The sequence below is a fragment of the Triticum aestivum genome, chromosome 3A (assembly GCF_018294505.1).
Source record: "Triticum aestivum cultivar Chinese Spring chromosome 3A, IWGSC CS RefSeq v2.1, whole genome shotgun sequence".
In the NCBI taxonomy this organism is placed as follows: domain Eukaryota; kingdom Viridiplantae; phylum Streptophyta; class Magnoliopsida; order Poales; family Poaceae; genus Triticum; species Triticum aestivum.
This window is the reverse complement of record NC_057800.1, coordinates 621,293,328-621,320,179: the sequence shown is the minus strand read 5'-3', so window position 1 is coordinate 621,320,179 and position 26,852 is coordinate 621,293,328. Positions and strand designations below refer to the sequence as shown.

The 26,852-nt window shown below is 45.9% G+C and overlaps 3 protein-coding genes across 4 annotated transcripts; all 3 read left to right on the top strand.

Annotated features, from left to right (window-relative positions):
• Nucleotides 1-993: 993 nt before the first annotated feature.
• Nucleotides 994-5,249, top strand: LOC123062653 (GABA transporter 1). The gene is made up of 4 exons (XM_044486264.1): nucleotides 994-1,265; nucleotides 2,787-3,017; nucleotides 3,764-4,179; nucleotides 4,255-5,249. The coding sequence occupies exons 1-4, from the start codon at nucleotides 1,157-1,159 to the stop codon at nucleotides 4,867-4,869; spliced, it is 1,371 nt and encodes a 456-aa protein (XP_044342199.1). The 5' UTR covers nucleotides 994-1,156; the 3' UTR covers nucleotides 4,870-5,249.
• Nucleotides 5,250-16,004: 10,755 nt separating this feature from the next.
• On the top strand, nucleotides 16,005-21,232 carry LOC123062652 (probable 3-deoxy-D-manno-octulosonic acid transferase, mitochondrial). 2 transcript variants are annotated; one of them, XR_006429822.1, is made up of 12 exons: nucleotides 16,005-16,359; nucleotides 16,453-16,495; nucleotides 17,274-17,396; nucleotides 17,605-17,724; nucleotides 17,806-17,884; nucleotides 18,054-18,170; nucleotides 18,836-18,933; nucleotides 19,718-19,808; nucleotides 19,913-20,043; nucleotides 20,124-20,194; nucleotides 20,530-20,725; nucleotides 20,804-21,232. XR_006429822.1 is itself a non-coding variant. In XM_044486263.1 (12 exons), exons 1-11 carry the CDS (start codon nucleotides 16,046-16,048, stop codon nucleotides 20,716-20,718), a joined length of 1,365 nt encoding a protein of 454 aa, XP_044342198.1. In that variant the 5' UTR covers nucleotides 16,005-16,045; the 3' UTR covers nucleotides 20,719-20,725; nucleotides 20,804-21,232. The 2 variants fall into 2 exon arrangements, 1 of the variants encoding a protein (XP_044342198.1); XM_044486263.1 differs by having other exon boundaries at nucleotides 19,913-20,032.
• A 3,745-nt stretch (nucleotides 21,233-24,977) lies between these two features.
• LOC123058803 (cis-prenyltransferase 4, chloroplastic) lies at nucleotides 24,978-26,452 on the top strand. The gene is made up of 3 exons (XM_044481478.1): nucleotides 24,978-25,365; nucleotides 25,461-25,528; nucleotides 25,744-26,452. The coding sequence occupies exons 1-3, from the start codon at nucleotides 25,039-25,041 to the stop codon at nucleotides 26,192-26,194; spliced, it is 846 nt and encodes a 281-aa protein (XP_044337413.1). The 5' UTR covers nucleotides 24,978-25,038; the 3' UTR covers nucleotides 26,195-26,452.
• Nucleotides 26,453-26,852: the final 400 nt, after the last annotated feature.

Here is a 26,852-nt window from a genome sequence, read left to right as displayed (position 1 = left end):
GACGTAATCGCGTTGAAGTTCATTATTATGCCACCACACAAGGCCTCCCACGAGATTTTCTGATTATAAATACTCTCTTCCGCAGAAAATACAAAATGTAGCAAGTGGCTGGGATTGCGAATCTTACAGAATGCAGTCCATGAGAGTTGTTGAGCCCGAGACCGAGAGCTTGTCAGTAGGAGTCTCTCAGCTGTGACAGCATACTTGCTTCAAAAAGGAAATTATCAAGCTCTGAAGCTGATCGATAACCCCGACGTAAAGAACAATCAAGTTGCTGATAACCTGGCAGGTTTAACCGATTGCATCGACCCAAAGATTCGAAGATCACCGGTTTATTTATCCCAGAAGGCGCTGCCTGTGGCTGCGGATCGGACTGTTGCAGTTGCCATGACAGCGAACGCTAGCTACTTACCCACCGGAGTCTATTGAGACCCTCCTCCGGCGCGTCCCCGTCGTGCCCTCAGCATCCCGTTGATACGCACTGCCAACGACACCCAGCTAGCGGCCAAGCCTGGCGCCGTGGCCGGCAACGAAAACTCCCACTCCTACACCTGCACTTCTGTTCTGTTCATCAATCGGTGGGCAACTTGTCACACGCATCTACGCAGCAACGGACTCAACCATGTACGCCTCTCCACTGTCCCATCAGCTAGATGCGCTCCACCGGCACGCCCCGGTCGTTCCATCCGTCGAGACAACGAAACCTGGGTGTAACAATCAGTATAATCGCATGCCTTTGTTTTTCAAGAAAAGCATGCCTGAACGTGTTAATTGCTTCCTCCGTCAAAAGCGCTCTTATATTATGGGACGAAGTAAGTATTTTGCTGTAGGCTCAGTTATTTTGCCGGTGGAGCGGCCAAAGAGAATCAGGATTCAGGAGCCTGATACGTGCGCGCGCTCTTGGCGTGCGCTCTCATCAGTCGGCTTTTCAGCACGGCACCGCGGCGCCTATATAGGGGGGTAGCTCAGCTCTTGGCTCCCTGCACATATCGGTCGAGCAAAGGGGTCAAAGAGAGGGGGAGAGAACCTTCTCGATCCGTGAGATTATTTTCACGACGTGTGAGTCTGCCACTGGTAGCTCGGCTAGCCACCTTTCTTTCCGGGCCTGTCCTGTCCTGCCCCCGCCTGTCAGGAGCTAGCGAGCTAGCTAGACGGCATGGGGGCTCCCAGCAGGGAGGAGGAGGAGGCGAAGAAGATGGAGGCCGGCGGCGACACCGTCGGCCAGAAGCTCGACGCCGGCGCGCTCTTCGTCCTCCAGTCCAAAGGTGCCTACACCCATCCTCTCTTTCTCTTCTGTAGCGCGTCAGGGGAGCACATGACCGCATGTGTTCGTCGAGAGAGCGTCAGGATCATGCCGCTGCATGAAACTGTTGATTGGTTGCCCCAGCTAAAACAGCAGCCCTGACTACCAACTGTACATATCTACCAAAGGGAGCGAAGGTGGCTTTGGCTATGCTATTGCTAGCAAGATAAAATCGATGTAGGAGTAGCTGCTAACAAGATTTGTTTTACAAGGCAATGATTTGGCCATGCCATTGGAGCTCCACCTATGATGATCTCCTGGTCAAAAGTTCTTGCTGGGTAGGGGATGCATGTGTTGAATTGGCCCCTTGCCCATATCTATCCTTTCAAGAGTTTTCATCCTTTTTTCACTGTCTACTTTATGTGATTTTTTTAGACGGATAGCTTTACGAGAGCTGTGCTTTCTACGAACCTGCTTTCCCCCCTGCAGATGTCACTTTTTTTACTTTCCCTCCCCTCTTCACCCTGCGTGCCCAAATGTTCTTTAGCAGCAAAGAAAGAAGCAAAACACAACAGTACCCGCGGCATGCTGGGATTCTTGGCCATCCATAGCCATACCCCATACGCCTCCATGTGCATTCCCGCGAAATGTGCGCAGAGCACTTCATTTTTATTCCTAGAAAACATGTGCACCAAATATTATCTAGTGTCTCTAAGCATGTGCAGCCAGATCACCCCAACATGTATTAGTCTGCTTAGCAGCCAGTCAACTGGTCTAACTATGATGCTCCAGCAAGTAATATTTTCTCAACTTGCATTAAGTAATTATATTACTAGGGAACTGCCAAAAGTACACTAATGTTAACGTAGGATTTCCACTGAATTTTGCACCTCCGGCAATTCCTTGTGTGTTAAACGAGGTGTTGGTAGTGGTGTGTGCACCGTGGCCGGATCGGACTGGTACACGATCACCATCTCGCGGATACAATACATTCATCACACATCCATATTTGCACACGCTGGACAACATTAACTAGCAATGTCTTGCAGAAAATAGACCACTGAAAGGTCGGCCGGCAAGGCTTGAAATTCCACGCTGGTAATCATACTATACATGATTATCCACTCGAGCTAGAGAAGACGAATAATAACAAGTGCGGCTGTAGGTTTATGTCAGTATCAATGCCAAGTCTCCCAGCACGTCTTGTACGTTGAGCTGTTGACCCCTGAACCACACGCTCATCAGTGTTCCGATTCCGAGGAGAAGAGTTGAGTGCGCTGACGCGCGCCTCCGGGAATTTAGCACACGCAAGAATAATAAACAAGTTCATCCTCGGCACATGATTTCTTCGACGTGGTGCACGGTGGATTCGTGGGGCTTCTGATATCCGCCAACTTTTGACCGGGCTGGGCACAAACGCCGGGCCCCATTTTCTGACAGCGTGCGCGTGACATTATTATGCCATTATCATGTTAACAACAACAAAAATCATCGCTTGTTGATCATGAACTGACATGTTGTTGATGCATGTGCGTGTTTGCAGGGTCATGGCTGCACTGCGGGTACCACCTGACGACGTCGATTGTGGCGCCGCCGCTGCTGAGCCTGCCGTTCGCGTTCGCGGCGCTGGGGTGGTCGGCGGGGATGGTGTGCCTCGTCGTCGGCGCCGCCGTCACCTTCTACTCCTACAACCTCCTCTCCCGCGTCCTCGAGCACCACGCGCAGCAGGGCCGCCGCCAGCTCCGCTTCAGGGACATGGCCGCCGACATACTAGGTCAGTTATATAGTACACTAATAACAACATAATTGACACGTCATCCAGCGATTATTATACGGATGCAACCGTTCAGCTGCACACACCGCCGTGGAGCCGTGTACGGCCGCACGAGTCCACGTCAAGCATGGCACGGCCGGCCGATATCCAAAGAGCTCACGCACGACCTTCCTGTAGTACGTGGCGTTATCCTGCCGTCATATGTTTCGAGCGTAACACCAGCATGCCCGACATCTGTACGTGTGTGGCACCGATGGGCAAGTGATGGGCGTGTTGGACCAGTCCACGGCAGTGTCCCGCGAATTGCTTTGGCTTTGGTCATGCATGCATGACCGATCACCGATGCATGGGAGGTCAAAAGCACGTGGTCAAGGACTACCAGCACTAGCCGACATCCAGCAGTTAGCTCCAGCCTTTCGGACCCAAGGATCATGAGATGCCATCACGTGAGCATCTTCTTCCAATAATTTGCGACTCCTGCATGCGCCTCGCACAGGCGACAGATCTGGTCTTGACGGTGTGGGCGGGGGCACGAAAGTAGTGATCTATATGCTCTTATATTAGTTTACGAAGGGAGTACCACCGTGGGCTCGCCGCCGGCATGGCATGGCAGGGCAGGAGAGCAATTTCCGAAGGTGAAAACGAGAAACGACCGTAGCAGAAATGTGCAGACTACGATCGAATGGCATTCTAGCAAAAATAAATAAATTGGCGAGCATGTTACTGACACTGCTTCTCTGACGCAGGGCCCGGGTGGGCGCGCTACTACATCGGGCCGATCCAGTTCATGGTGTGCTTCGGCGCCGTGGTCGCGTCCACGCTGCTCGCCGGCCAGAGCATGAAGGCCATCTACCTCATCGCCAGCCCCGGCGGCGCCATCAAGCTCTACGTCTTCGTGGCCATCTTCGGCGTCTTCCTGGTGATCCTCGCGCAGCTGCCGTCCTTCCACTCCCTCCGCCACGTCAACCTCGTCTCCCTGCTGCTCTGCCTCTCCTACAGCCTCTGCGCCGTCGCCGGCTGCGTCTACCTCGGCACCTCCGACCGGGCGCCCCCCAAGGACTACTCCATCGTCGGCGACACCCACGCCCGTGTCTACGGCGTCTTCAACGCCCTCGCCGTCATCGCCACCACCTACGGCAACGGCATCATCCCCGAGATACAGGTACCTGAACGTCTGAATAAACCCTCTGATGAATCTCAAAGAGAGCTTTGTTAATCCGTGGCTTTGTTGATCCAGGCGACGGTGGCGGCGCCGGTGACGGGGAAGATGTTCAAGGGCCTGTGCCTGTGCTACGCGGTGGTGGTGACCACCTTCTTCAGCGTGGCCACGGCGGGGTACTGGGCGTTCGGCAACGCGGCGCAGGGCCTGCTGCTCAACAACTTCATGGTGGACGGCAGGCCCGTCATCCCGGTGTGGCTGCTGCTCATGGCGGAGCTCTTCACGCTGGTGCAGCTGTCGGCGACGGCCACCGTGTACCTGCAGCCGACCAACGAGGTCCTGGAGGGCCTCCTGTCGGACCCCAAGGCCGGGCAGTACGCGGCGCGGAACGTGGTGCCGCGCCTCGTGTCCCGGACCTTGGCCGTCGCCTTCGGCACCACCATCGCCGCCATGATACCCTTCTTCGGCGACATGAATGCGCTCATCGGGGCCTTCGGCTTCATGCCGCTCGACTTCGCCGTGCCGGCGCTCTTCTACAACCTCACCTTCAAGCCCTCCAAGAAGGGCTTCGTGTTCTGGCTCAACACCGCCATCGCCGTCGTGTTCTCCGCCGTCGCCATCGTCGCGTCCGTGGCCGCCGTCAGGCAGATCGTGCTCGACGCCGGCACGTACAAGCTCTTCGCTAACGTGTGAGGCTCCGTTTGAGGTGGTACGCAAGCGAGGAAATGTTGAGGTCGCCGTTTGTGGCTTGGCATTGAGCTTCGACTTTGCCGACGAGCCGTCGGAAATTGCTGGTCGGCTGAGTACATATCGAGTTTTGGTTCTGGATAAGTTATGTAGGCAGATGAATGTGACCCGACAAGCGTTCAGCCCGATCAATTCCGTACTCTTATACTCGAGGGGAAGAGTTGAAGTGTGCTCTTATACTACCTTCCCCTCATATTAATTGTCGCTCAAACGGATGTATCTGTCTGTATATAGAGGGATATATAGCTTTTTTTATATCTGTGAAAATTGTCGTTCAAACGAATGTATCTGTCTGTATACAAAGGGAGTATATAGCTTTCCTTATATCTGTGAATGCTGCAAAACCACATGAATCAAAATAGTCGAAATAGATGTGCCTAATTCTCAGTCGACTGATATTAAGCCAAATTCGAGTCAAGTAACATAAGAACAACTCTACCCCATCCTCTAAAACTGGTTAGAGAAGTAAAAAGCCGTTCTCTTAAGACCTATAGTCGTGTATGTATTTTACTCCATTGCTTAACCAGCAACAAAAAAGTATTCTACCGCTAGGCCAAAAGTTTTTGTTTAAAGTGCCGGATTTGCTAGAACTCAGCTAGCTGAGTTTTATCTACGAGCTCATTCACGTCAAAATTCGTGCTTTTGTGGAGATATGTGGGGAGCGTGAGTTTTATCTGATCTCTTTTTTTTGTCGTTGTTTTTTTCGCTCAGCACACGCTAGGCTGTTGGACATGTTTGTCCCAAAATTCTAAACTTACGGGCAGCACCATACGGGCTACCCTCTACGGACGACTACGGCCCCACCTGTAATCCCTCCTCCCTCGTGAATTCAGTGGTGTGACCCCAGTTAATTTCCAATTAGTTTGCCCCACGTACTCCTGTAGATTGCAACCTGTAACAAATGTCCGTAGCTGTAGCAAAGTTGCTGTTTGTCTCAGGTGGCGGGGAGTTGGTTGTGTTGTGCCTTTGTCGTTGCTTTTTTGCTTTCAGATTTTTTTTCTTCTTATTTCATTGTACATAGTACTCCTAGAACATTGTTTCACTATTTTCTCTTTTCTTAATTTTAGTATATTTATTTTATTTTAGCTTAATATTCATTTTTACAATTTCGAAATGATTGCTTAGGTTTTAGTTTTACAAAATCTTATAATTTTTTAATTTTTAAATTCATTGTGTCAACACAATAATGAAGTTGAGATTGAAAAAAAAGGGGTCGCAACTGTGGTCTGGAGGGGGAGTTATCGGGGTCACTTGCATATCCACCACTAGACACGCAACTACAAATGTTATAACATGACTGCAACTGCATGTTTTCAAGAGAGGTCGCAATTGCATGTTTTTAAGGCAAGGTCGCAAATGCATGTTTTTTAAAACAAATCGCAACAACATGTTTGAAAGGTGGGTCGCAATTGCATGTTTTTCAAGAGAAATCGCAACTGCATGTTTGAAAGGTGGGTCGCAATTGCATGTTTTCAAGAGGGACCGCAACCGCATGTTTTTAAGGTGGGTCGTAACTGCATGTTTTCAAAATGAGGCCGCAACTGTATGTTTTCAAGAGGGACCTCAACCGCATGTTTTTAACATGGGTCGTAATTGTATGTTTTCAAAATGACGCCACAACCTCATGTTTTCAAGAGGGGTCGCAACCGCATATTTTCAAGATGGGGTCGCAACTGCATGTTTTCCAAGAGAGGCCGCAACTCCATGATTTCAAGGTAGGTCACAACTACATTTTTTTAAGGCAGGGTCACAACTGCATGTTTCTCAAGAGGAGTCGCAACTGCATGTTTTCATGAGGGGGTCGCAACTGCATCTTTTTCAAGGCTGGTCGAAACTGCATCTTTTTTAAGGTGGGTAGCAAATGCATGTTTTTAATAGGGGTCGCAGCTGAATGTTTTTAAGACGGGGTCACAACTGCATGTTTCAAGAGGGGTTGCAACTGCATGTTTTCAAGAGAGGTCGAAACTGCATTTTCTTCAAGATGGGCTCGCAACTACATGTTTTCCAAGAGGGGCCGCAACTGCATGTTTTCAAGGTAGGTCGCAACAGCATGTTTTTAAGGCGGGGTCGCAACTGCATTTTTTTAAAGATGGGGTCGCAACTACATGCGTTCCAAGTGGGGCCATAACTACATGTTTTCAAGGTAGGTTGCAACTGCATGTTTTTAAGACAGGGTCGCAACTGCATGTTTCTCAAGAGGGGTCGCAACTGTATGTTTTCAAGAGGGGGTTGCAACTGCATCTTTTTCAAGGCTGGTCAAAACTAAATGTTTCTTAAGGTGGATCCCAAATGCTTTCAAAAGGGGTCATACCTAAATGTTTTTAAGACGGGGTCACAACTGCATGTTTTAAGAGGGGTCGCAACTACATGTTTTTCAAGATGGGTTCCAAGGGTAAGTTTTTAAATGGGATCGCAATGACACGTTTTTAAGGCATGTCGCAACTGCATGGTTTCAATAATTTTGTTTCCTTTTTCTTTTTTATTCTCCTTTTAATTTGTAAAAGATCATGAGATTTAAAAAAGGCTATGTATATTTTGAGAACTTGTGATTATCCCCGAAATTCATTATTTAAAAAAATTATGATTCTTTTGTAACATTTATGATTTTTAAAGTTCACCAACTTTTTTAAATTCATGATCATTTTTAACATTCATGAACATTTTTCGTATTTGACAAATATTTTCAAGTACGTGAACGTTTCAAAATCAGCAAACAATTTTCAAAATAAAAAATCACATGGTTTATGTGGAAATGGAGCAACAGGAAATTGACATACCTCTATTATTATACTTGCGGCGCCATTTTTGCCAACGCATTATAGCAAAATGGAACAAAAGGAAATTGACAAAAAGTCATGGTTAATTAGTTTGTGGTGTTAATTATAAAAAAAATTCTTACAAGTTTTCACCTAGCTTCATCATTGCTACAACTAGTAGTTCTGCTCCTATTCAGCACCGCAATAACACTAGTGGTTCTGCTCAAGCCTCTTGCCACACAACATGAAAAGTTACTAGGCTAAGAAAAGACAAGAAAACACATTAGGCTAGCCCAAAAAGAAAAAGTGAAAAACAAACGGGATAGAACTAGGATGACATCAGCTGACGTGAATGAGACCATAGTTATGTCTCAACTAGATGGGTTCTAGCCAATCCCTTAAAGTATACTATGTTTTGATTGACATTAATGTGAATTATGTGTCGAATTTTGGTTAGAAGTTTGTTTAAATCAAATCTCTATTCAGCATATCCATTTTTTTACTCCGTTATACTTATTTAGGGAATCGACTACATCCGGCCAAAAGTTAATGCAGTAAAAATACTCCACTGAATTTTACTTGGCTGGATACTTCTCTATTTTTTTAGAAGATCGGCTAGAGTTGCTCTAACACGTAAGAAAAGAAAATTTTGCACGGAGTGTAAGATCTCGTAAATATAGCATCGACTAAGACATAACCACGTCTTAGTCAACTGAGATTTAGCAACATTGTGCCGAAGTTGTACATATCAATATCAATTTTGATGGGGTTTCATCTTAGATCTTTCCTTTTTCTGGGAAAGGCCATCATGGCTAGCTTTATTGAACTAAAGAATGATTACATCGTTTACTAGTTGGCTAAGTAAAAAACGCAGGTGGTTCATTAGCCCAACTATTGTCACACTTATTACAAAAACTAAACTTAGCTAGCTCGTGAGCAACAGAATTTGCATCATGAAAACAATGCTTAAAGATGACCTTTGAAAGAGCATGTGGTGCCCCCATGTTTGTTTTTGGTAATTGATGACAATCTCTATGGACTAATGGTTGCCTTGAGTTATATTTGAAGGTTTTGTCCATAGGCTTTTCTTGGAGTACATGTGTTGGTTTCAAGGAAAGTTTGTGTCGACCAAGGTGCTATTCAAGGAATTACCTAAAGGTTGGTCTTGTGAGAGGTTGATCAAGACTAAGTCAAAGAGTGAATCAAGTTGATCAACCCACAAAGCGTAGAAGATGTACTGAGAGGGATCAAGTGATCCCATGGTATGGTAAGCATTGTCAATTACGCTTTGTGTACTAACCCATGGTCTTCGTGAGGGTTCTTTATGGGGTTAGGTTGCGGTGTGCAAGTTCAAGTGGAGCATCACGAAGAGATCAAATGCTTGAAGCTTGCCGTCCTTTGTGGTGACAATGGACTTGTGAAGATGTGCGGAAGAGTGGCTCACCCATAGTGGAGTATGGGGGAGCAATCAACTAGTCTTCATCAAGTCAACACAATCAAGAAAGGTTGCGGTGTGCAAGTTCAAGTGGAGCATCACGAAGAGATCAAATGCTTGAAGCTTGTCGTCCTTTATGGTGACAATGAACTTGTGAAGATGTGCGGAAGAGTGGCTCACCCATAGTGGAGTATGGGGGAGCAATCAACTAGTCTTCATCGAGTCAACCCAATCAAGAAAGGTGGTCCAACTTGAGGGAGTCAAGATCGTCATCATCTAGCTCAAGTGGACCATGTGCAAGGCAAAGGTTTGCCCTTGGTAGGTTTTCTATTTTACCAATCTCATGATGGTAGTTGGGAGACCGGGTTATAGGATCGATTGTCGTACTATCAAGGGGGGCTCTCGATGAGTAGCTTGATCGTATCATTCATAGAGAGCTCAAACCATTGCATCTTTGCATCATCTTTATTGGTTCTTATTTGGTTCTTCTCTTTGTGAGTTTTGGAGCTTGTGGTCATCTTGATGACAAGCTCGAGTTCATCGAAAACGGAGTTCACGTGCATCTTCTATGATGTTTTCGATATTGGAGGTTTTGCCGGTTCTTCTCGGTTGGAGGTTTCACTCCTCTATTTGTTGGCATACCTCCCCTACCTCTTCTCGGCTGTTTTGATGCTACTCGTCGTCTTGTATCCAACAAGCTTGAATTTGCTCAATTCAGAGCTCATATGCAGAAGTTATGACAGTTCTGGTTTTCCGTGGAGTTTACTTGCTTTCGTGGAAGTGGCTTAAGGATGGCGCCAGCGGTAGTACCGCTGGGCCGGAGCGGCAGTACCGCTTATCGCCACAAGTGGTAGTACCGTTGTCTCACAGCGGTAGTACCGCCCATGGCCATAAGCGGTAGTACGACTCCGATTCCACGCTGGTACCGCCTTGACTCGAGACGTGGTTTTCTCATGTCGGGTTCAGCGGCAGTAGGAGCGGTAGTACCGCGTCTACCACCACTCCTAGTGCTGCTCAATGGCCCTCCTCTCTGTTCCTTCTCCATGTGCTCGTAGTAGGCATTGTGCGCGGTCCCAGCGGTAGTACCGCCGGGCCGGAGCGGCAGTACCGCTTATCGCCACAAGTGGTAGTACCGCTGTCCCAAGCGGCAGTACCGTTGCGGTCATCGGTAGTACCGCTGGCTCCAGCGGTAGTGCCGCTCATACGACTTTGCCACGCACTCTGTTTCGCTCCGCTCTCCGTGTTCTACCTCCCGGGCGGTAGTACCGCTCCCCTGAGCGGTAGTACCGCTCGTGCGCGGACTGAGCACATAACGGTTGGATTCGGGAGCTCCTATAAAAGGGGGTCTTCTTCCCTATTCAACCTTATACTTTGAGCTCGTGTTCTTCCCCCATTGTTGACCTTCTTCGAGCTTGCTAACTCTCAATCCCTCCATGGATTCTTACTAGTTTTTGAGGAAAAAGAGAGAGGATATCTAGATCCACATTTCCACCAATCACTTTCTCCTCTATGTGAGGGGAACCCCTTGGATCTAGATCTTAGAGTTCTTGGTGTTCTCCTTCTTGTTCTTCCTCTCATTTTCCTCCCTAGCATTAGTTGCTTCGGTGGGATTTGAGAGAGAAGGACTTGGGCACTCCATGTGCCCTTGCCATTGCATTTGGTGCATTGGTTTGAGTTCTCCACGGTGATACGTGGAAGTAAAGTTTGAGAAGCTTATTACTCTTGGGTGTTTGGGCACTCTAGAGCTTGTTCCTCTTGGGTGCCTTGGCTCCCTAGACGGTTGGTGTTGTTCGGAGCTCAATCATTATGGTGTAAAGCTTCGGGCAAGCGTCGGGGTCTCCAATTAGGTTGTGGAGATCGCCCCGAGCAATTTGACGGGTACCGGTGACCGCCCCCAAGGGTTACCAAAGTGTACGGGTTCGGTGACCGCCCCCAAGGGTTGCCATTTGCACGGTTTCGATGACCGCCCTCAAGGGTCTCTTAGTGGAATCACGACATCTTGCATTGTGCGAGGGCGTGAGGAGATTACGGTGGCCCTAGTGGCTTCTTGGGGAGCATTGTGCCTCCACACCGCTCCAGACGGAGATTAGCATCCGCAAGGGTGTGAACTTCGGGATACATCATCGTCTCCGCGTGCCTCGGTTATCTCTTACCCGAGCCCCTTTACTTATGCACTTTACTTCGTGATAGCCATATTGTTTCTTGTCATATATCTTGCTATCACATAGTTTCTTATCTTGCTTAGCATAAGTTGTTGGTGCACATAGGTGAGCCTAGTTGTTTTAGGTTTTGTGCTTGACAAATTAACTGCTAGGTTTATTCCGCATTTGTTAAAGCCTAAACCGTAATTATTTTAAAATGCATATTCACCCCCCCTCTAGGCGACATCGACGATCTTTCAACCTTCCCTATTGACGTAGCTATATCAACGCATTCCGCAAAGATTGCCGCTGCCGCATCCCACCATTGAGCCCGCCCTTAACAGTAATTCACCACATTCGGAGAATCGGATTCTGCTTCAACTCTGTTAAAACCCAAATAATTTGCCAAGTATAGTCCATCGCGCATTGCCATTGCTTCAACAGTCATTGCGTCAGCTGCGTTTGGATGAGTCTACATTCAGCTGCTATGGATATTCCACTTGCATCACACAAAATTTCCGCTGTTGCACCCAAGCGATCATCTACATGGAACGAGGCATCAACATTAAGTTTAACAAAATTGGGTTCTGGTCTCGTCCACTTATGTTCACTCGTCTCTGACTTTTGAATTGACTTCATATAGTTCCCGACAATAGCCAAGATCGAACCAGGCCACCGAAATGGAGGAGGGCAAGAATCATGATGTGTATGTTGCCTGCGTAGCCACCATAAATACCAGCATCCGGTGGCGAAAACTTCTTTATAGTTCAGACTTGGCATAACTGACAAGGGAACGTCTGACTCAATGAGTAGATGTTCCAAAATTACCGATCCCGAACGATCAATGTGTAAAGCACTGTTTACCTTATCAATAAGGCCCAGATCAGTCCACAATCTCTTGGCAAGTACGCATTGAAAGAGTAGGTGTCTCACATCTTCAGGGCCATTCTTGCAAACCGGACATACACCACTCACAGGCAAGTGTTTATTTGATAATATTGATTTCAGAGGGACAATTCCTCGGAGCGCTCTCCAACAAAAAATCTGTACTTTTCGTGGAACTTGCAACTCCCAGAGGTGTTTCCATATTGCTGATTGCCTGGTACTACTGGACATGATATTATCTCCTACTTTGCCTCTATATTTATGTGCCCGTTGTTCGTGGTAAGCAGTCCTCACTGAAAAAATCCCTGAACTCGTAAGATGCCAAGCAACGAAATCATCAAAGGCTTGAAAGTTTATCGGAATCTGCAGAATCCTTTTTACATCCACATGGTTAAAGATGTCTCTGATCAAGTCGTCATCCCACTGTCCTATAACTGGATAAATTAGCTCCACCACCTTAGATATCACGGTGTGTCCCCGAGGAGTTAAAATCTTCCTGTCCGGACTTGCAGGAACCCATGGATCATTCCATATATTCACCTTCTCTCCCGAACCAATTCGCCAAATATAGCCACACTTAAAAGTGGCAAGTCCCACAATTATACTCTGCCATGTAAAATAAGATCCCTTTTTGGGGCCTGCAGAGAGTAAAACAGTGGATGGGAAGTATTTGGCCTTCAAGATTTGGGAACAAATAGATTCTGGATTTGTAATTAGTCTCCAACATTGCTTAGCTAATAAAGCCAAATTAAAGGAGTGTAGATCCCTGAATCCCATACCACCATCACATTTTGGAATGCATAATTTCCACCAAGAAAACCAATGCATCTTTTTATTTTCTTCATCATCTCCCCACCAAAATTGTGCAATCGCATCTGTAATATCTTTACACACTCCCTTCGGAATGCAGAATACAGACATAGCAAAAACTGGAATAGCCTGTGCAACAACTTTCAATAGAATTTCCATCCCTCCTGTAGATAACTGTTTCTCCATCCAACCCTTCAAAAGTTTCTTGATTTTCTCACAGAAATGCTTAAAGCAGTCACTTCTATTAGCGCCAACTATAGCAGGCAAACCCAAATATTTATCTGACAATGCTTGTGTTGTGATATGAAGTTCATCACATATTTCATCTCTTGTCTGCATATTAGTATTTGGGCTAAAGAAAACACTGGATTTATTCAAACTTACCAGTTGTCCCGAGTTTTCACAATAGGTGTCCAACACATGCTGTAAGGAAGTTGCATTTAACATATCTGCTCTCATGAGAATTAGAGAACCGTCAGCAAATAAGAGGTGTGAAACTGACGGTGCATTCCTGCACACTCTAATCCCATCAATGCCACCAACTTCTTCTTCATACTGCACCATGCTGGATAGGCCTTCTGCACAAATCAGGAATAAATAAGGAGATAAAGGATCCCCCTGCTGGAGTCCCCTCAAAGGTATAAACATCTCTGTCTCTTGGGAATTAAAACGAACTTTGTATCTAATTGAGCTCACACAAGCCATCATAAGCTCAATCCATCTGTTATCAAACCCCAATCTATGCATCATGTTCCTTAAGAAGATCCATTCGACCCTGTCATAAGCTTTATGCATGTCTAGTTTTACTGCACATAACCCAGCCTGACTGTTGTTGGTGTTCTTAATTTTCTGAATGCATTCATATGCCACCAGAATATTGTCAGTGATCATCCTGCCAGGGACAAAAGCACTTTGTGTAGGATAAATGATATCAGACAGAATACTCTTTAGACGAAATGCAAGCATCTTGGAGATAATTTTATAAAGAACGTTGCATAAGCTAATGGGCCGGAACTGTGGTATTAACTCCGGGGAATCCACTTTTGGGATCAAGACAATGGATGTATCATTCCATTCTGTTGGAATATGCCTGGTGTTGATCGCATGTAATACTGCAAAAATAATTTCATCACCAATGATATGCCAATATTTTTTAAAGAATATTGCATGTAGCCCGTCTGGGCCCGGAGCCTTTAGATCGCCAATGCTAAAAACTGCCTTGCGAACATCATCAGCAGAAAAAGGTGCCATCAATATGGTGTTCATTTGTTCTGTTACCTTCCGGTGCACCTTCTGAAGTAATGCAGGATCGATATGCTAAAATGGAGACGTGAACAGGCTAGCAAAATAACCTTGTATATGAGGATTTAAATCAGCCATACCTTCCATAATGTCGCCATTATTATCTTTCAATTTCTCGATATAGTTCCTTTTCCTTCGAGCCGCCGCAAAAGCTTGAAAAAGGTTGTATTACAATCCCCATATCTAAGCCAATCCACGCGAGATCGCTGCATACTTTGGATCTCCTCAAGTTCTAACAGATACTCTATCAATTCAGCCAGCTCCTTTCTTTTTATTTCATTTTCATCCATCATGGGTCCAGCCATAACTTGCTCTAGATCTCGTTGTGCTTTCCGAAGACGCTTCTTTGGTTTTTTTAACACCCGTTGATCCCATTAATGAAATTCTGAGTGCATACGGGAGAGCTTCTGAAAAATCCCTGAAACATTCGGGTCACCTCCTGCCTTATCCCACATTTCTTGAACCAAGTCAGAAAAATTTGCCTCTCTTAGCCACCTAGCTTCGAACCTCTTGGGTCTCTCTTGGATCGGTGTTGTTCCTTGAGAAAAATCAGTGTCAACCAACAATGGTCTATGGTCAGAATGGTTAAAGTTACAATGTTCCAGATTTGCATTGGGAAATAAACTAGACCATCCATCGTTCACGAGACCTCTGTCCAACCTTCCTCGGATCCTTCCTCTGCGCCATGTAAATATATCTCCAACGAAGCCCATATCATGCAGGTTACAATCATCAATCGCTTGTTGGAAAGCCACCATATATTGTTGGGGACGTGGATTCCCCCCCCCCTCTTTCTCATGCAGAAATTGAATTTCATTCAGATCACCAATAAGTAACCATGGTAGTGTACTTGTTTGAGATAGCTGGCGCATACGGTCCCAAGTCAAGTACTCATTTTCCCATCGAAATTCCCCATACATGCCAGTCAATCGCCATGGTTCACCTCCATCGCTTGTGATCTGTACATCAATAAACTTGGGGTCTAACCCCAATCTCTGAACTACAATATTATTTTTCCATAGTAACAATAAACCACCACTTCTCCCATTACTAGTGCAAACTAGTTTTTGATCCATCTTCAAACGACGCCTCAGACATTCAGCCGGATAGCTATCGAGGTGAGTCTCCGACAAGAACATCACATCGGGATGGGTACTTCGCTGGACGTCCAGCAAAGCTCGAACTGCCGGTTCATTCCCGAGACCCCGGCAGTTCCATGACAAGAGTTTCATTGCTCCCGGCGATCACCCTCTAGGGGTGTCGCCGATCCTAAATCATTTGCAGAACTTTTATTACTGTCCACTGCCTGACCATCTCTTCCTCTTAACTTCTTCCTATTTGCGCTCTTCTGAGGGGTGCAGTGTGGGGTTCTTGTCCTCCACATCTACCTCTCCCTCAAATAGATTTATTTTCTCGGCATTCTTAGATCTTTCCTGATGCTCCATGGTTTATGAATTCTGAGTCCAAGGACGGGAGCAAACAAGAACTCTCTCCATTTTGGAACCTGGAGATATTTTTTTTTAATATAAAAACCTGGAGAGAATGTGATCTTCTGAACTTTGAAAGCGTTTTTTTTCTTTTTTTAGACAAAAACTTTGAAAGCGTAAAACCTTTTTTTTTGCGTAAACCTCTTGTTCGTGAGCACGACAAGTTTACGGAGGGTCGGGAAGGGCCCAATCACATTTCGAACGCGTCATTTTCGTGTAGGTTGGGCTTGTATATTGAACCACTAGAAGTGTAACGGCCCGCTCACTAGTCACTGCCTCTTTCGTTGGATCGGTCAGGTTCCAACCATGCGGCCGGCCCATGCGCCGGCGTCGGCGGCGCGCGGAGGCCGGGCGCTGTACGAGCTGTACAGGGCGGCGAGCCGCGCGGCGGCGCCGGCGGTGCTCCTGTGGCGGCGGCTGCGAGGGCTGGAGCACCGGTCACGTTGGCCAGAGCGGCTGGGCCGGCCGTCGGTCGCGCGGCCTCGGCCAGGCTCGCCGCTCGTGTGGTTCCACGCCGTCTCCCTCGGCGAGGGAATGGCCGCGCTCCCGGTCGTCCGTCACTGCGCGCGCCTCCATCCCGGCCTCCCTATCCTCCTCACCACCACCACTCTCTCCGCCTTGTGAGTCCCACAATCACCATTGAGCATTTGAGCGGGCTATTTTATTTACATAGATGTGGTCAAGCTTTGAGTTCCCTTCTTTGTTTGATATAGCGAAGTGATAAAGGATTTGCTACCGGATGTTGTCATATATCAGGTGAGTTTGGAGATTGCTCCACACCTTCAGAGCTCTCTTGTTATGCTAGAGTTATTTTATTTATTTCGAAACGTATGCTAGAGTTAATTTAGTGATGCCATATCTAGTTTAGATGATTGAAGAGGCGTTTGGTAACAGGAAATCATTTGATCTTGCCACATATGATAGATAATGAGCTCGTCTTGTAGCCTTGTAGCATTCCCAGGTGCTTATGCATGCAACTATACCTGTTCAGTGGCAAAAAGAACGGGATTCGTTAGCTCACTATTTAGTACGAGTTGGTGAAATGAGGGAATCCATCAAAATAATTCAACAAGCTGTAGAATAAATTTATAACTAAGAGAAAATGCAACCATCTATGTAAAATGCAGGTGCTTAGCAATCGCGTAGGTCATATCATTAAAAAAGGTTCAAAAAATTAAGGTGCTAATTTTGTAGCGTTGTTGCTTAACCTTATCCGGTACTTATGCATATAACTATCTGTAGAAAAGAGATAATATAACCATTTCGACACCCAGAAGAGGTAATTGTAATTGCTTTGTTCACCTCTCTCAAGAAAACTGTTTCTGCCTCAACATATGGCTAATGGAATTTGTTTGGTAATGATACTACTTTGTTCGGCTGTACCACCTAAACTTCATAAGATTCTGTTATGTCCACTTACTTTTGATTGTTAGGTTGCCTCTGTAAAGAAATATAAGAGCGTTGATAGTGAATTGTGTGATTATGCCTGTTTGTCCTTCTAAATTCTAATGATGCATTTGTTGAGTGTCTGTAGTTTGCACCTCTTGACTGTCCTGACGCAATAGAAAGTTTCATTGGATACTGGAAGCCAAGTTTGATACTTCTCATGGAAAGTGAATTGTGGCCAAACCTCATCATGTCTGCAGCAGAGAAAGGGGTGAGCAGTTCATTCATGATCTTGTGCATCACCTGCTCTCTGTTAATGATCTTTCCCGTATTCCAATTTCTAGAGTCTGGGCTGCCTTTTCAAAACTTCCTGCATGCTGTACATGAGCAGATTTTATTGCCTTGTGTTGTTCATTAGTATCTGCATCGTTCCCTAGCTAATTGTTTGTTATGAACATAACTGGCCTGCATATTTTCAGATTGCAGTGGCTCTTTTAAATGCCCGCATGTCACTGAAGTCGTTCAACCGTTGGTCTGTGCCTCTAGGGTTACCATTAGTCTCTCTGATGCTCTCTAAACTATCACTTGTTATCCCACTGGTAAGTAGTAGTAGAGGTTTAAGCCCTACTTTTATGTCGTACAACTGTTACCCCCATCAGCGTTCATTTTATCTGGTGCAGAGTACCATCCAGGCTGTTCGTTTTCAGTTGCTCCATACACCACCGTACAAAATCCATTTCGCTGGCGATTTAAAATATGGTATTTTCTGTTTATCTTTTTCTTTTCTAGTCATTCATCGTTTTGACTTTTGAGAATACATTTGGTAGTGAACCTACGAGTGGCACAATTCTAAAGGTAATCTCAGGAGCTTGAAAAGATGACCCTGTTCACAAGTGAAGTGATTTATTGTGACTCATGATTTACCTAGCTGTCGGTGATGTTGAGGTTCGGGAGAAAGAGTTGAATACAATCAAAGATCTGCAGCGGCAGTTCAATGATAGGCCCATCTGGATGGCAGCTTCAATTCACAGAGGTGAAGAGGAAGGTAAGCACACCAGAAGTGCACCTTTTTGCTATTAAGTGCACCAATATATATTTGTTGTGCATCTGCCGTTCCAGTGAACTGTGCGCTCAATCAACTATATGGTGGCCCCCTGCTAGCCTAACCTCTTTGCTGACTTCCTTACAGTCTCCAAGTACAAGTTTATCCATTGCTAAGTGCTATTCAAGTCATGAAATCAACATTAAGTAAAATACCTCACATGATGAATATATTCATGCAATCTTCACATGGCCAATCAAGGGGTCAGAATTGCAAGTTTTAAATGTTTGACAGCTGTTTTCGAAGGGGACTTGGATTAGGAATGGGGAGTAGATAAGCAGATTGCCTTTGCGAGCTGTTATGTTCATGGAATATGCCTTCAATATATTTAAGATTGCCTAGTCAACAAAGACTTCTGTACTCTCCAGGTTGCCAAAATTTATAATTATAGTTGTCTCTGTTCTTGGGCCCGCCTATCATTTCGTATCTTCTGTCCTTTCCTTCAGTTTTCCTACCATTCTCGTAGTACACCAATCATGGAAAAGGACCTTGCACAGTGTTTTTTTTGTGAAGTAACATAAAAGAATTCATTTCCTAGGTCATAATGGCAGTGTTCTCAACATAAAACGATTCCTTGAGGCTACCTTAACTTTATTTTTGTTTTTCAGTCCTTCTCCGCGTTCATGACGAGTTAATCAAGGCGTATGCTTCGCTACTTTTAATTCTCGTGCCAAGACATCCTCAGGACATCAAGAATGTTTCTTTGGTATGTTAATGGTGCCTTTTCGTACCCCTTCTATTTTACCCTGTTTGGTGTATGAGCCAGTTCCCGAGTACAACGTTAGTTATTTGGCTACTTACCAGTTTTCTAATACTTTCTCCATTCCAAAATGTAAGTAGTTTTAGACATTGACTCTCCAAGTTGATACTTTGAACAGTATTTTTTACGATATGTATGTTGTGTAAAGCAAAAGTTTATATACAATATGTAAATATATTTCACAATGGATCTAATCATACTAATTAGGCTTTGTAAATGCTACCAGTTCTTTTCCTATAAATATGGTCAAACTTTTAAAAGTTTGACTTGGACAAATGCTTAAACTGCTTACAATTTGGAGTGAAGTAAGTATCATATCTTGTTGGTTATTAAAAAATCAAATGATTGTAAATATACTTAAGATGAGGAGCAAGTGTTATGGGAGTTACTCTGTTTACTGTATAAGGCTCGAGTACTGTGAATAACAGAACTGTGCACGTCTTGAAGTTTGATAGTTTTTCTAAAGCATGAAAAGCAGACAACTGAGCATTGCCAAGTTAGTTAGGTGTGTCAGTGGATGCCCAGCCCACTTGCTTTCATATTGTGAACTCCACGGGGAGCTCAGGGTTGCCTCTCGTTCTTTATGGAAAACAAACAAAGAGGCTACTCCCTGTAGTTCTAGTGTCTTTCTTTTATTATTTTTAAAGCATAAAGAGCATGTGATACATTTTAATGTAAACTTGGTACTACAATAGGCCTGAACCATATCTTTGTATACAATTTCTTGCAGGCACTGAAAAAACAAAAGGTCAATTTTGTGCTGAGGTCAACAATGGAATTGGTGTCTATAAACACTAGGGTATACGTGGTTGATACTCTAGGTTTGTGTAATCTCTCCATCGGAAAGTTTGTGCATTATTTCTGTGCAGATTATGTATATCCGTTTGAACTATTAGTTAATGGCAGAAAATATGATGGTAAGCAGGGGAATTAAGAATGCTCTACAGGGTCACTCCAATAGCAGTTGTGGGAGGCTCATTTTTACCTAGCTTGTCTGGCCATAATTTTTCCGAGGCTGCTGCAGCTGGTTGTGCTGTTCTAACTGGTAAGGCAAAGGTATCTACCTATTTGAGCTTGCATCGTTTATTTGGCCAAATCAGAGCGTATAGAGTTTGACGATTTGCACTGGCTTTCAGGTCCCCATGTTGGACATTTCTATCATATGCTGGTTGAAATGTGGCAAATAAATCCTCTAGCTGTCAAGCAGGTGACAAGTTGTTCTGTAACTTCCCATTTATTTAAGGGGTCCCTTTACTGAAACATAACTATGGCGCATCATTTGCATTGTTTATTGAATGACTTGCTCCTGCACACCACTAACCAATGCCGAGGGTAGTTCGATCATGCATAGTGGTACTTTCTTGGTTGGCTTTCTTTCTATTTGGGAAATTTGTTAGGAAGTAATATTAATGTTTAATAACAGGGTAAAAGCCCATAGACTGCTCTTTAGGCACAAGATCTTGTGATCGGGCCTATCGGTGAAGGCTGGTCTTTTCACTCCTCCCACTCCAGCTAGAAAACTGATGCCAATGTTCTTGCCAGTTGACAGGAGAAGCTGAACTGCTGGAGGTGCTAAAAGAACTGCTTAGCGATTCCAAAGCTCTAGAAGCACGTCAAGGAGCTGCAAAAGATGCATTTTCCATCATGTCGCATGGAGTTGTGAACCGTGTATGGAATCTGGTCTCCAGGTTCGCCATGGACGCCCAACAGAAACGTGGAATAGTTGATTAAAGTCTCCGTAAGTCCCCCACTGTGTGTGCATGTAACATTCTTTTGTACTGATGATACCAACAATTAACACATTTGTGTCTGCCAGTGGATTTCTTCAGGGGCTCCTTCAGAATGCATGGCGACCCTCTCTCTCTCTCTCTCGAAAGCCGGGGGTCACAATAATTTCTTCGTACAACCTGTTTTGCAGTTTTCATATGATAGTAGTACTACCGAACATCACATGTCTGCTGAGTGGTGACAAAGGAGACAGATCTCAAATTATAGGCAACCCAACTAGTCCTACAGTCGCTTCAAGGAACGCCGGAACAGTATCCCCATCCTAGTTTTCTCTATTCTGTTCGCTTTACTCCTATCTCAGCATTCTAGCAGTATGTTTCTGGAAAATTCTTCTGGGCCTCCTGTTATTCTTATCCCATGACTCGTGGTTGCAATTCTCATATGCCGTAGACCTGTGTCGGTTGATCGTCTGTCAAGTCGTGGCATATATTTTGAAATGAGACCCAAATTTAGTTCAGGAAGGTGGCAGATTGGCAGTTAACTGCACATGATTGATCTTCTGCCATGTGCATGAGCATGACCTTTGTCCTTTTTAAGCTTGTAATAACAATGCTTTATTGGTGGCATTGTACTATCGTGCAGTTTCAGAAAGGAACGGAAATGGCAAACGTATGACCAGTCTGCAGATTAGCACGAGCTGGCTGCCCCCATTTCATTGCGCAACGCGCAGTGCGTGCTTTAACTGCCTGTCCGCATGGAAAAGATCAAGGCCAAGATGTTCCAGTTCGATCGATTTAATCCAATCACCCGCCCCCCTGTTTCGTTACAATCCAACCACCCCAACACCAACCATTTGATGTCTCCACTATCGTCACCTTTTGGCTTACTTGTTCACTTGTTGCTGTTGGATTCAACTTTTTTTTGAGGGAGTTGTTGGATTCAATTTCATTGCTCGCACTAAACCTCCAGCCCTTCCTAAAAAAAAACTCCTAGCCCTAACACCTTGTCCTGGGACATCTCTAACAAATATCCTGAAACTGAAAATTGAGGAGCAAAAGTGATATTTGGGCCAAAAAGAGCCAACTAGTAGACAAACACAAAACTTTACTAAATTTGAGTTTTTGACCCCCCCCCCCCAAAGCTTTCCTCCCTCTCTCTCAATTTTAGTTTGCGTCAGCTCGGCTGACTCCCCCGCCGCACCCTTGGACACTAGCGCCGGCGTCGGAGACCCATCGATGGCCATGAATTCGGCGGTGCAGCCACCAAAAAGGCAGCATCAGGAGAGAAATCTCATTGGCAACAAAGTGTCGACGACGATCGTTGACAGTCCCTCCGTCGGCCAACGGAAAAGGTGACAGTTAACGTGGTGACACTGACGAAGAAAAAGAAGAATGTGGCCGCCTATTGCTTCCCCCTTCGACCTGCTGCGGCTCCGACGACTGCTACCCCACCTCTTGTTGCCACACCGGCAACCCCTCCACCGCAGGCGGCCGAGGATGGGATGGATTTGAATGCTACGACCTGCGACGATGACATGCTCGAGGAAATGCCCAAAAGGTAAAAAATGCCTCTTTTCGTTATTGTTTGCATTTTGCTTAGTATACTGATGCATTCTTCGGTATTGATTGCTAGGTTCCTCCTTTACTTTTGTAGTGAGCAAATGAACAATGATGCCCAATATTTCATGAATGAATTGAATTCAAGTCACACACTTGGGCTCAATGACATTGCGATGACTATGCCATATAACCAAACGAGAGATGTTGAGATGATGGACGAGGAGATCGGTGAGAGTCAAGTGAAGAGGAAGCCGAGGACGGGCAACTACAAGATCGATGAAGGCAAAGCTTTGTGTGAAGCTTGGATCAACGTCTCTCTCGATGCCACGATCGGTGCCGACCAAACAAAGGAGCAACATTGCGCCCATCCCCTCTAGCCGCACAATCGGTTCTCTTAGTCATCTTTGGGGTAACATCCAAGAGCAACACAACCGGTGGGCCGTTGTGTGGGGCAAGTAAACTTTTAGCCGACAAGTGGAATGCCCACCTACCAATACGAGGAAGCAATGCAAGCTATTTATGAAGAAAGGAACAACAAAAACCATAGCAAACTGTTTGGTTTCCACCATTGCTATACCGAGCTTGATGGACATGACAAGTGGATAAAAAGAAATTTTGAAGTGAAGGAGAGGACTTTGTAGAGAACCCGACTACTACTCTTGTGCATCTAGATGCAGGAAAGCATGCAAATCAAGTCAAGAGGAGCGGTGGTGTTGGAGCTTACAAGGAAGAGTTGACTGCAATGGTGGATTCATAAAGTGCTTTGGTGACCGAATGCAAAGAAAAGAATATGAATTGTTCTATTAGATGAAGGCCATGGAGGAGAAGTGGAGGGCAAAGGCCACAACTGAGGATACAAAGGTGCTTGCGGAGGAGAAAAGGCTTGAGATTGAGATGAAAAGGCTTGAAATGGAGGAGGTGGAGAACAAGAAATTGCTTGACATTGAGGTGCAAAAGCTAGCAATGGTGTCTGACGAGCGAAATGAGAAGAGGGTGGCCAGGGACAGTATTGTTATGTTTATGAATCCTAGCAAGATGGACAAGATAGAGAGAAGATTTTGGGAGCTTACTTGTGGCAACATCATGGCCAAGGCGTTTGGTGGCTATCGTTCAGGCGGCGGCAGTAGTGTTGTGTGAACCTATTTGAACTATGATGACATTTGATCCACCGTGTGTTGGTGGTTTTTTGAGTGAACTTGCTCGTTCGTTGACTTTGGCGCAAAATATGGTTATGTCCGATGGATTTGTTAAACTATATTTATGCTTGTAGTTCAATTGTGATGTGATGTATTCAAATTCTCTACTTTGTGTTCAAAATTTGATCAATTTATTAGAATAGTTTGAGCAATGGGTTTAAACATTTGTGAAACCAAAATTTATACAATAGGGGAACTGCTAGCTCCGGAGTAGTGATCTTCCTAAAAAAAGTAAAGTAGGATAGAGAGGACCTTTGTAGCTTTAGTATAGGATTTGCTAGAGATGCTCCTACGACTCATTGCATCAACCCACCTTCCCGTGAAAAACACACACTCTCCGACACTATCTCCACTATGAGTCCATTTTGCCTAATTTGTTCCCTTTATGCTTGGAGATCATTAGTTATGTGATAGTGGCGATAACCTCGCTTGAAACCCTAAACCTGTAATATTTTTTACTTAAGTCACTGGTCCTCAGCTTTATCTTGCCTTCACTCCACGTCGACTCTAGATTAATCATGCATCCTAGCATCGTCGACTCAAGTTGACGGAGCGGAGGAATGCGAGGTGGAGTCTCAATCATGGATCTAAGTGAACCGAGAAATAGTTATTTCTAAGTCCATCAAGCTACACATGATTTCTAAAATTTGCTTTTTACTCAATCCATGTTGGACAAAGAATCAACAAGTGTGATCACCAACTTAGAAATAAACATCGTCTCCTGAGCATTTTTGGAAAAAGGTCTCAATCGACCAATACTTAAGGATTTCACGGTTGATCGATCTTGTCGCGGGATTTAATGCCAATGTGAGGAAGATTCGAACTCGATTTCACGGTTTTTAATGCCAATCTTGTTGCGGGATTCAAACTTGATTTCACCGTGAAATCCTTAAGTATTGGTCAAGCGTGAAATCCTTAAGTTTTGCTTGTGGCTTCCATGCCATTTGACTTTGATTTAGGCTACCTTTGGCATTGCGGTGAATTCACTTAATCCCGTTTGCTTCACCTGTTTCTCCCTATTTTAATGTTTGTTTGACCCACTTTTGCTTACGGCTGTGTCAAAAAAAAATTCATTACAGATTACAAAATAAAAGTATGCACAACACAATGGTTCAACAAGCATAAACGGACCCTGATAAGTACCTGACGTGTGGCACGAGCACATGGCAACTCCGAACATTTTTTATGGCAAGTTTAGTGACATGAGGATGGCAACTTTAGTTGTCAAACATGACAATTTTTATGCTTCAATTTATTTTTGACACAAACTTACCATATGTCACTGAATTCTGCAATCCTTGCGTGACTGAAATTGCCATTGAAAAAGATCAAGACCAGAGTGCCACGCATCTGGTATGACACTTATCATTTGGGTAAATAAATCCTTGATGAGGATCTTGCACTCTAAGACTAGCAATTCCAACAAAGAAATTACTTAGCCGAACGTGCTTTTAGGAGTGTATATGTTCATCAAAACTACACGTTAAACATGTGGCTTGACCCTTCGGGTTTCGAAGCAACGGCCAAGCCAACGGCAACGGGACACACCACCGAGAGACCCCAATCCCATGCTGCTCTCCCAGTCTCCAGCCGCTACCCATCCGCAGCTTCCCACCTCCTCCCGCCGCACGCGCCGCTCCGCACAGCCATGCCCGCGCGGCGCGGCCGCCGAGTCGCTCCTCCCTCGCGGGCTGCGGCCGGAGTCGCTGCCGCGCCACGTGGCGGTGGTGATGGACGGGAACTCGCGGTGGGCGCGCGCGCGGGGCATGCCGCCGGCGTTCGGGCACGAGGCCGGGCGGCGCGCGCTGGTGGAGACGGTGCGGCTCTCCCGCGCCTGGGGCATCCGCGAGCTCACCGCCTTCGCCTTCTCCCACGAGAACTGGAGCCGCCCCAAGGTAGCACATCACACCTGACCTGGCCGCGCGCGCGCGCGTTTTTGCCGGCTCCCTCCGGCCTCCGCCCTGAGCTTGACGGTTCTTGGAATTTGCAGGCGGAGGTTGACTTCCTGATGGGGCTGTTCGAGCGGGTGATCCACGACAGCGTCGCCGAGTTCTTGAGGTACGCACGCCAGCCAGTCCGCCGTAGATTAATGGCCTCACATTTTGGCCGTCTCTATTGCCATTCTGATAAGATGCACCCGAGCACTCCGCTCCATGTGCCGGCCGGCTCCGGCAGATGAATTAACGCACTAATCTAAGTGATAACCACTAAGATTACGGCTGAAGAACAGCCCGATTTCTACTCTAGCACTGATGGGTTACTGTTTTGTGCAGGGACGGAATTCGCCTACGTGTGATCGGCGACTGCTCGAGGCTGCCGGCGTCTCTGCGGAGGACGGCAAGGGACGCCGAGGAGGCAACGAGGGACAACTTGCAGCTCGACCTGACGCTGGCGATCAGCTACAGCGGGCGAAGGGACATAGTGCAAGCCTGCCGGAGCCTCGCCCAGAAGGTGCGCGGCGAGCTGCTCAGGCCGGAGGACATCGACGAGTCGCTGTTCGCCGGCGAGCTGGAGACGAGCCGCGGCACCGAGCTCCCGTGCCCCGACCTGCTCATCCGGACCAGCGGCGAGCTGCGGCTGAGCAACTTCTTGCTGTGGCAGTCGGCCTACTCGGAGCTCTTCTTCACCGACACCCTGTGGCCGGACTTCGGGGAGGCTGACTACCTCGAAGCGCTGTGCTCCTTCCAGAGCAGAGACAGGCGGTTTGGCCGGAGGAATCCGTAGCGCAAGGCCACCAAAACTTGGTGTTTTTAGAAGCTTTAGTGCATGACTCACTTGATCAGTAGGTACATTGGGCAGATAAGGGCATTTCTAGCAGATCTCTTCTGGGTAAACTGTCAAAAGTGCTCCTTATTCCACTTTACTTTTTTTAGGGATATCACTATTTTGCAGCTAGCAGACCCCCTATAATTTTAGTCTTTAACAAAAAAATCAAACACATCTTTTAAACATAAATTCATTTCAAACACACATTTAAAGTAATAATAGCATAATTCCATAACTTCTAGACGTTAATATCGTACATACTACTCATCATCACCTAAACCAAGAACATCAACAGTGCAATAGCTCTCACCAAAAAAGAGAGCTGCAAATGATCCGTCAGCCGATGAGCAGCCCGAGCCATGGACTCAAGAGGAATGCCCGGTTCCTTTGTTCCCGTTGCCTTGGAAGCTTTTATCCCATATGCTCAGACCACGTCTGCTCCAACCACATTGCGAAGATCAGCTCGTCGCATGGCAATGAAGAGCAGGATCTTTTGAACTTGCTATCTGCAGTGTCGAGAGTGTATTTTGTATGAACTTGATGACAGTGAGAGTGTATTGTGTATGAACTTCATGAAAGACGTAGTGCAGTTGCAATGACGAGTTTAAAAATAAAA

Bases quoted from the DNA above. Each gene is read 5' to 3' on its own strand.
- LOC123062653 (XM_044486264.1), top strand. From the start codon at position 1,157: ATGGGGGCTCCCAGCAGGGAGGAGGAGGAGGCGAAGAAGATGGAGGCC. The intron at 1,266-2,786 runs GTGCCTACACCC...GCGTGTTTGCAG, and splicing joins CTTCGTCCTCCAGTCCAAAG to GGTCATGGCTGCACTGCGGG. The intron at 3,018-3,763 runs GTCAGTTATATA...TCTCTGACGCAG, and splicing joins CATGGCCGCCGACATACTAG to GGCCCGGGTGGGCGCGCTAC.
- LOC123062652 (XM_044486263.1), top strand. From the start codon at position 16,046: ATGCGGCCGGCCCATGCGCCGGCGTCGGCGGCGCGCGGAGGCCGGGCG. The intron at 17,397-17,604 runs GTGAGCAGTTCA...GCATATTTTCAG, and splicing joins TGTCTGCAGCAGAGAAAGGG to ATTGCAGTGGCTCTTTTAAA. The intron at 18,171-18,835 runs GTAAGCACACCA...TTTGTTTTTCAG, and splicing joins TCACAGAGGTGAAGAGGAAG to TCCTTCTCCGCGTTCATGAC.
- LOC123058803 (XM_044481478.1), top strand. From the start codon at position 25,039: ATGCTGCTCTCCCAGTCTCCAGCCGCTACCCATCCGCAGCTTCCCACC. The intron at 25,366-25,460 runs GTAGCACATCAC...TGGAATTTGCAG, and splicing joins AGAACTGGAGCCGCCCCAAG to GCGGAGGTTGACTTCCTGAT. The intron at 25,529-25,743 runs GTACGCACGCCA...TGTTTTGTGCAG, and splicing joins AGCGTCGCCGAGTTCTTGAG to GGACGGAATTCGCCTACGTG.